Raw genomic sequence first — 8,799 nt, 5'->3', positions numbered from 1 at the left:
TACACTACCTATTAACTTTATTGTTGTAACATTTTACTAGATACACATACTTCATACAATACCCTCATTTAAAATACACAACTCATTCACTAAATACACATATTTTTCTATATCTGCTACTCAATTCATTCAAAAAGAAAAAAATGCACATTGGTGAGATTTTTCGTAAAAGGTTTCATCTGCTCTCGTAATGTCACCTCATTTTATTTTTCTCTAAAGAGTTTCACCTTGTTAAGATCTTCTTCGAGGGCTTTTCATTTGTTAACAGCTTCTCTCATCGGTTCTACTATCTAATCAAACAACAAAATCTAAAATCTAAATTTTACAGTAGATCAAACTTGATCAAAGATAGAGAAGTCATACCTCATTTAGGGGTCGAGAAATACTACTGGAATCCATTACATTGTCTTCAATTTTTGCTTGAAATTATGGTAGTTCATGATAAATGTCGCTAGCTATTTCTGATTAGGGTTTGATGTCTTCACATACATTGTTCTCGTAGAGGAGAAGAAAACTCTAAGCGGAAATATTTTATTTCAACTAGGTTTCTTTACTTTTGATATGAATGTCTTTTTTGATAATTTTCCGAACCCACAAAATCTTATACAATTTGCTTTAGAAAAAAAATGTAAATCTAACATTTAGGAATATGTTAATAAAATTTCTCATATTTTTATTTGTTTGGTCTGTACTTCGGGTTCCAAGGACAGAAAAATAGAAAAATCTTGAAACGAGCCGTAAACCGGTAAAAAGGACGATTGTTAAACCCGTGACTCCGTTAGTTAACGGTAAAGGAACCAATTATTCAATTAGGGCGGGAGTCTTCGGGTCTTTGACCACAAAATCAAATAATTAAAATCATTTTGAATGTATATTTCCCTTTCCGGTCTAAACCATCCCTTTGTCTTCTATTCCTTCTTCACTACAACTTCTACTCTTCTCTCCGCACAAGTCACAACGGCTCTTCACCTTGAAACCCACAACGTCGAGAGCTCTCGCCGCAGCCGCCGATCGTCGCAGAAAGGTAACCTTCCTTCGTCTTCTTCTCTTCTCATTATCGCTCTATATTTTTACACAGTAGCTTAGCTATTATTGCTGTTTGTCTCAAATAGAAATCAAACCTTTAGCTTCAACTCACTGATTTGGGGGCTCTCTCTTTCCTTTTCTGTAATCTGTACTCGATTCTTCGTCAGCTTCTCATCTTTTTGTGTTCTTTGATTTCTATTTCTGCTGCGAATGAGCTAAATCGAACAATCATCATCATTATCGTCTCCTTTGGTAAACCCTTGCACATGCTTGTTGGTCTAGATAGTCACAGATTAGCTGGTTGAGTAATTATTGTTCCATTTCCTAGTTTTGGACGGATAAAAAAGTCAAGATTACTATAACTATAAAAATTATAAAAAAAAGATGCTGAAAACCAGGGCGAATCCTTTGGCTCTCTCCAGGAGGTTGGCCGCCTATCCTAGATCTTCCCATTTTCAAGAAGATCCCGGGCTCGATCTGGTTTAGTATCAAGGTGATTCTCTTTCCGTTCCTATATATATGGGTCCGTGCAGCATTTCCACGATATCGTTATGATCAATTAATGGGTTGCGAAGCAAAGGCACTGAACGAAGTGAAGTGGGAAGAAAGAGAGAGACTCTTTACGAAAGAAGTCCGTTTTACTGAGGGTTTCACTCATAAGACCGTCTAACTTTCTGACAAAAGGTTGCTTTACCCGAGGTAGAAAACATCATGAAGAAAGGTTCTGAAAGAAAAGAAAGGGGTCAGGAAACGGGGAAAAAGGTTCTGTTTTACGGATAGGATTGCGTTTTCGCTCCTAGGCTCACTGGTGGGAAGTTTGCTAGCCTTTCTTAAAGAAGAGTAGTCGCCTAGCGAGAGTAGTTGTCTATGCCTCGCTTTTTTAGGTTATGCTCGATTCAAGCAAATGTGAAACCCTAACTTTACTGATTTGGGGCTTTTTCCTTTGCTAGACTAGGTCTCCAAGTTATAAGGTTTTTTGTGTGTTTGATTTCTGCTATTGATTGCTAGGAGTAGACTAGAGTGAGTGAGGAATCAAATGGCGGAAGTCGCTGGATTGAAATCGATTGGGGCAGTTGATGACCTGGAGCAGCCGCCGGAGGACTTGCGAGAAGTACTGGAAAAGATGTTTACCGAGGAAGCTATGAGCAGAAATACAATCAAGATGGTGGAGGGTTTGTTGAGGGATGGCTTTGGGAGTGTTGGCTTGGAGATTGCGGCCGAGGTTGAGGAGACCAATGAGGTTCCCAGGGTGGTCACTGGCACTGCTGTGATGGAGTACTACATCAATGCCACCGGAGACAGGACCAAGGACGCTCGTAGAGTGTTTAAGCACATGTCGGCTTCAGGGGTGGAGCCGAATGCCTACACATATGGCATTATCATCAAGGCTCTTCCTGCTGCTGACCTCAAGAAGAACCCCAATTTTGTTGGCTATGCTAAGAAGTACGTTGTGGAGATGTTGGGCAGGGGAATGCAGCCAAATGAGGAGACTTATGAGGCTGTGTTGGATGGTATTGGCCGCGGTGAGAACAAGGCTGAAGCTGAGGAGGAGCGCAGGGTGTTTGTGGGGAAAGTGAAAGCAAAGGGATTTATGCTGTTGCTCCAGAAGGAGGCTGAGGAGATGGTTAATCCTGCACCACTGAAGTGCGAGATGGATATGCTTAAGGAACATGTGATGAACTTGTTTGAGGATGTCAGCAGAGCCTTTGAAGACAAGAACGAGAGAAAGAGAGTCAGACAGATGGCGGAGGACTATGACTCACTGAGCTCAACTGCATTTACTTTTTATGAAGCTTTGGTAAGTAGGGGGATCAATGAGGAAGCCAATGAGCTCTTTAAGCCTCTGTTGGAGACAGCCATACTGCCTGACGAGGCTGTCTTTCTCATTGTCATCCTTCTTAGCGAGACCACAAGTGATGCTCTGAAGGTGTATGAGCATATGTTAGCTTATGGGATCACCCCAAGCTCCTGCACTTACAGTGTACTCATCGCAAAACTTTCTCTTGATTCCAATTTCATTGGGGGTATTCAGCGCACCCGGGTGCGCTGTATAATTTTCATTCATTGGGAATGCCAAGAATTATTACCTGGAAATGTTGGACAAAGGTATGAAGCCCTGTTTGAATACCAGCTTGGCTTTGTTCAATGGCATTGCTTGCTTCGAGTCATTGGAGAATAGCAAAGAGTTTTATGAGCAGGTAAAGCCTAAAGGGGTCTTGCCTGATGCTGGTGAAGGGACTGAAGGCCGTTTCACTGAGCTAATGAAGTCATTTCAGTCGTATGCCGATCTCGAGAAGAGAACCATCGACAAAGATATTCAAGAAGTTATCAGTGAGTTCTCAGAAGAAGGTTTCGGGAAACATGCAGCGAAAATCTTCTGTGCTATGGTAGAAGATGGCAATGTCAGCGAGGCAATGGATCTCTTTCAATCGACACCTGAGACTCGCATCAATCCCATGGTCATAGTCTACACTACTGTTATTGAAGCATACATCAAACGTAACAAGAACAAGGATGCTCTCCAGACCTACCTGAACATGTTAGCTGCTGGACTTGCTCCTAATTTGTACATTTACAGTGTTTTGATCAAGGGACTCGCTGTTGATGCCGACTTCTTTGGAGATGCCAAGAAGTATTTGATTGAGATGCTGGACAAGGGCATGCATCCAAATGCTGGTACCTACACTGCAGTGTTAGAGGGTTTTGGAAGGCAGGAGAACAAGAAAGCAGAGGAAGAGGGAAAAGAGTTTCTGGAGGTCATGATGGCTAAGGGGTTCGTCCCTGACACCGAGGCTGTGAGGGAGGTGTTAAAGGGCAGACCAACACCTGTAATTAGCAGGGTCATGAGTATTATCCTTTCTAAGTTTCAGTAGTTATACTTCATCAATGTTATTCTAGCATCATTAGGATGAGGTTTTGTGCAGGAGCTAGAGACTGAAATATTATGTTGTACTAGGTCTCAATATGGGATTTTTGTGCTATTCTCTGTGATGGATTCTGAATGTTGACACTGAAGTTGTCTGTGATGCTAATTCAGTTTTTTTCTGTTACTCTTATTCTGGTGTTTTGCACTCATTCATACCTTTCCTTTCTAGGTACACAAAATTACTCGTCGCAAGGTTGAGGTATGCAAAAGTATAATGCAAATATTAAATTGAACAAGATGCTATACTTTTCTGCTTGGCAATACAAGCTTTCTTGTTCATGCACGAATTCAAGGGTTTGTTACTGTTATTGATGTTGTCAATGCCACATATCATACTTTGGAGATGTCAGTCTAGGATCATATTTATTTATTTTCTCTGCAACTGATGCTTTGGCGCAGTGTTATCACAACTGGGTGTTGTAGGGGTTTGATTTGTACTTTTTTGTTTTATTTTGTAATAAAACAACAAAGTTATTTTCGATCAAAAATTCCTAATGTTGTGTCATCTTTGGGGATAGTCTTTGAGGTTTGAATCTGAGTTATATCACCAAAAAAGAAAGAAAAAATCGAAAGTTTTGGCGAAATACTAGCGCTATATCTTTCTCTTCCTAAGCATTTCTCATCCGAAATTTTCGATATTTCCCGATATTTTTCGATATTTCCGATATTTCCAACCAATACTAGTAAAGATTTTGTACCTCATAGGTTTTCTACGTGGTTTTAAAACACTCATGTAATTCCATGTGAAATGTATCATATGTATATAAGGCGTGACCTAGCCTCCCTTTGGGTTTCTAGCCATAAAAAAAAAATGTTTAAAGTAAACTTTTAAGAATTATTAATGGTTCAGTATTAACTTTTTCACCTTAACTTACTACAACTCCCTATAGATCAATGTGTATTCAAGGTTTTCATTTCAAATATATTATATAATATAGAAAACAAACATCTCTTAAAGTTTGGTTTAAAATTTCCTTGTTTTTCTTCAAATTTCCGTCAATTTTTTTCATTTTTTTACTACAATCGATATTTCCCCTAAATTTCCGTCGAAATTTCCATATTTTGGAGGGTCAAAATTTCCATGATCACCGAAATTTTCTTCCTTGCACCAGATTACTATGAGTTTCTAGATTTTAAAGCAGCTCTTGAATACATTATTGGAAACCCCCTCTTCAACTAGTGATAATTGAAACTGATTGTGCCATATTCCTACCAAATTCACAAGTAACTTGCACATAACACAATCGATTCTGATTTGGCAAATTTTCACAGCAAATACCAGAATTGAGATGGCCTCTAGACCCTAAAACCAGTCTTTGGATTTACATGGGGAAATGGCGCATGACCAAGTGAAGAACAAGTAAAAACGAACCAACCACAAAACAGCCGAATATAGCTCCAAGATATGTAACCACACTAACCAAAATATCTATAAAACACCCATGAGAAAAGTACACAGACTACAATTAAAAACACCCATGTAGCCTGTAATGGACAAGACACTTTAACAAGTCCTAGGCAATCTGTGGAATCATCCAACACAAAATGAAAGAGACCTCTGGAAGACTATTAATATGATAATGGTTCCCCATGGAATTACTGACAATATACTCACTGTGTCTGTTGGAGATTAATCTCCAGCACCTCGCAGCATTCTTAAAGTTGAAGTAAGCATCAAGTGGCTAGGCGAGTGTAGTGGGATTTAAGCAATCAAAGCATATTGGAGTATTCAACGGTACTAATCACCAACTCACCACCATGAACAGATCAAGGAAGTATTATGGGAAAGAAAGAAGCTGCTAAAATTATCAATAAAATCTTGGCAAAGCAAATTGTTCAGAATAGAAGACAGACTCAAACAAAGACAATTAAAAGAACAACAGAAACCATTCCTCCTTCCAAGACAAACACAATTCCACAAACACTTAGTCTACTTCTTCAATCTTAGGACCAGCGCCACTGCCACCTGAAGGAGGAACCTCTTCATCTATGCCACCAGCCATGTCAGGAGGAGCACCACCCTGGTACATCTTAGCAATGATCGGGTTGCAAATGCCCTCAAGCTCCTTCACCTTGTCATCATACTCCTCTGCCTCTGCAAGTTGATTGCCATCAAGCCATTGTATTGCCTGTTCGATTGCATCCTCAACCTTCTTCTTGTCGGCTGCGTCGAGCTTTGAAGCAATCTTGTCATCCTTAATTGTGTTCCTCATGTTGTAGGCATAATTCTCCAGGGCATTCTTGGACTCAACCTTCTTCTTGTGCTCTTCATCTTCTGATTTGTATTTCTCAGCCTCCTGTACCATCTTCTCGATATCCTCCTTGGATAGTCTTCCCTTGTCATTTGTGATGGTAATCTTGTTCTTCTGTCCAGTTGTCTTGTCCTCAGCAGAGACATTGAGGATACCGTTGGCATCAATGTCGAAGCACACGGTAATCTGGGGAACACCCCTTGGAGCAGGAGGAATGCCAGAGAGCTCAAATTTGCCCAACAAGTTGTTATCGCGGGTTCTAGCCCTCTCACCCTCAAAGACCTGAATCAAGACACCGGGTTGGTTGTCGGAATATGTAGAGAACACCTGCTCCTTCTTAGTCGGAATGGTAGTATTCCTTGGGATCAAAACAGTCATAACACCTCCAGCAGTTTCCAAACCCAAGGACAGAGGAGTGACATCCAGAAGCAATAGGTCCTGCACCTTCTGATTGCCCTCACCACTCAAAATAGCAGCTTGCACAGCTGCACCATAAGCTACAGCCTCATCAGGGTTGATGCTTTTGCACAACTCCTTTCCATTAAAGAAGTCTTGAAGCAACTGTTGCACCTTTGGAATCCTAGTAGAACCACCCACCAGCACAACATCATGGACACTGCTCTTGTCCATCTTTGCATCTCTCAAACACTTCTCAACCGGCTCCATGCACTTCCTAAACAAATCCATGTTCAGCTCTTCAAATCTTGCACGAGTGATAGATGTATAGAAATCAACACCCTCATACAGAGAGTCAATCTCAATGGTTGTTTGAGCAGTGGATGAGAGAGTCCTCTTTGCTCTCTCACAAGCCGTCCTCAATCTTCGAAGAGCTCTTGGATTTCCAGTTATATCCTTCTTATGCTTTCTCTTGAACTCCTGAACAAAGTGATTCACCATCCTGTTATCAAAATCTTCTCCTCCCAAATGAGTATCACCAGCAGTAGCCTTGACTTCAAAAATACCCTCTTCAATTGTAAGCAGAGAGACATCAAATGTCCCTCCACCAAGATCAAAAATCAAGACATTCTTCTCCCCTACACTGGTTGCCTTCTTGTCGAGACCATAAGCTATGGCTGCAGCAGTAGGCTCATTGATAATACGCATCACATTAAGACCAGCAATGACCCCAGCATCCTTCGTAGCCTGACGCTGTGAATCATTGAAATAAGCCGGCACAGTAACAACTGCATTTTTCACCGTTGAGCCGAGATAGGCCTCTGCAATCTCCCGCATCTTGGTGAGAACCATAGACGAAATCTCCTCAGCAGAAAATTGCTTCTCTTCACCTTTGTATGAAACCACAATCATTGGCTTTTCAGCAGGACCCGCAACGACCTTGAAAGGCCAGTGCTTAATATCACCCTGAACAGATGGGTCATTAAATCTTCTACCAATCAACCTCTTCGCATCTGCAAAGATAACAAAACCCAATTAGCAACCAAATCACAAGCAGAGGTTACAGAGCTGATCTCATTTTTTCACATAATCCAATTAGAAAAGCACAAGGAAACAAATCAAGTTACTAAATCTCTATTGACAACAAGTGACTAAATCACTGTTCAACATAAACAAAACAATCAAGCATAAGTGACTACTTGACTAGCAAACTCGACCCAATAAAACTTTAGTTCAGCTCTGAAAATCCAAGCTACCAATTGATATAATAATAGATCATGATCAACCATGTATTCAATTTTTGTTCCCATACAATAAATTGACCAATTCCATAAGAATCACAATATTCTTCAGCAATCAAACAACACAAGCAGCTTGAAAGGTGGCCAAATATTGTTAAAGATCGCAAAAATTAGCCAAATCCAACCTACATTGAAACTAGAACATTCACTACAATCAATTAAACAAATCACAGTATCAAAAACACCAGCAATCAAACAAAATAAAACACACACTATATCTTTGATCTAAAAAGGGGATTTTGAGAAATTACCGAAGACGGTGTTGACGGGGTTCATGGCGACCTGGTTCTTGGCGGCGTCACCAATCAACCGCTCAGTGTCAGTGAAGGCAACATAGGACGGCGTCGTTCTGTTCCCCTGGTCGTTGGCTATGATCTCGACACGGTCGTGCTGCCACACTCCGACGCAAGAGTAGGTGGTTCCGAGGTCGATCCCGATGGCGGGTCCTTCTCCTTTTCCGGCCATTGGTTACGAATTCAAGCAAATACTCAGAAACTTGAACAAAAGAATGCTACAGTTTGCAAAGGCTATTGGTTGGTCACTTTTTTGTGTGAGGGTGAGAGGTGATTGGGGGACTGTTTATATATGAGGTGTGGGAGGAGTGGGGTCTAGATTGTTCTTATTAGCTGCACAGGTTTTTTTTGGGGGGAGAGTTGCCTCTGGAAGCTTCTGGTTTAATGTCGACCGTTCACGTTTGATGGAGACGGTGCTGATTTCGGTGCCTGCTTGGAAAGGGATCTCCCTTTTAAGACACTTCTTCTTTCTATGGTACATTCTAGTACTCTATGGAAACTCTCCTCTTCTTTGATATATATATTTTTTTAATTTATATATGTGGTTGAAATAAATTTCCTTCTAAGAATATTTGTTTCTCTTTTAGATTGGATTCTTATCTTTA

The 8,799-nt window shown here is 40.7% G+C and overlaps 2 protein-coding genes across 2 annotated transcripts; one reads left to right on the top strand and one right to left on the bottom strand.

Moving 5' to 3' along the window:
- Positions 1-2,062: 2,062 nt before the first annotated feature.
- LOC101292753 (pentatricopeptide repeat-containing protein At3g16010-like) lies at positions 2,063-3,899 on the top strand. The gene is made up of 2 exons (XM_004308657.1): positions 2,063-3,050; positions 3,133-3,899. The coding sequence occupies exons 1-2, from the start codon at positions 2,063-2,065 to the stop codon at positions 3,897-3,899; spliced, it is 1,755 nt and encodes a 584-aa protein (XP_004308705.1).
- Positions 3,900-5,660: 1,761 nt separating this feature from the next.
- On the bottom strand, positions 5,661-8,453 carry LOC101305698 (probable mediator of RNA polymerase II transcription subunit 37c-like). Its single transcript, XM_004307211.1, has 2 exons — positions 8,153-8,453; positions 5,661-7,613 (listed from the first exon to the last, which is right to left on the bottom strand). Exons 1-2 carry the CDS (start codon positions 8,364-8,366, stop codon positions 5,878-5,880), a joined length of 1,950 nt encoding a protein of 649 aa, XP_004307259.1. The 5' UTR covers positions 8,367-8,453; the 3' UTR covers positions 5,661-5,877.
- Between the last annotated feature and the right edge of the window lie 346 nt (positions 8,454-8,799).

The sequence above is a fragment of the Fragaria vesca genome, linkage group LG7 (assembly GCF_000184155.1).
Source record: "Fragaria vesca subsp. vesca linkage group LG7, FraVesHawaii_1.0, whole genome shotgun sequence".
In the NCBI taxonomy this organism is placed as follows: Eukaryota; Viridiplantae; Streptophyta; class Magnoliopsida; order Rosales; family Rosaceae; genus Fragaria; species Fragaria vesca.
Note: the sequence above shows the minus strand (reverse complement) of the source record. Positions and strands in the feature narration are given on the sequence as shown.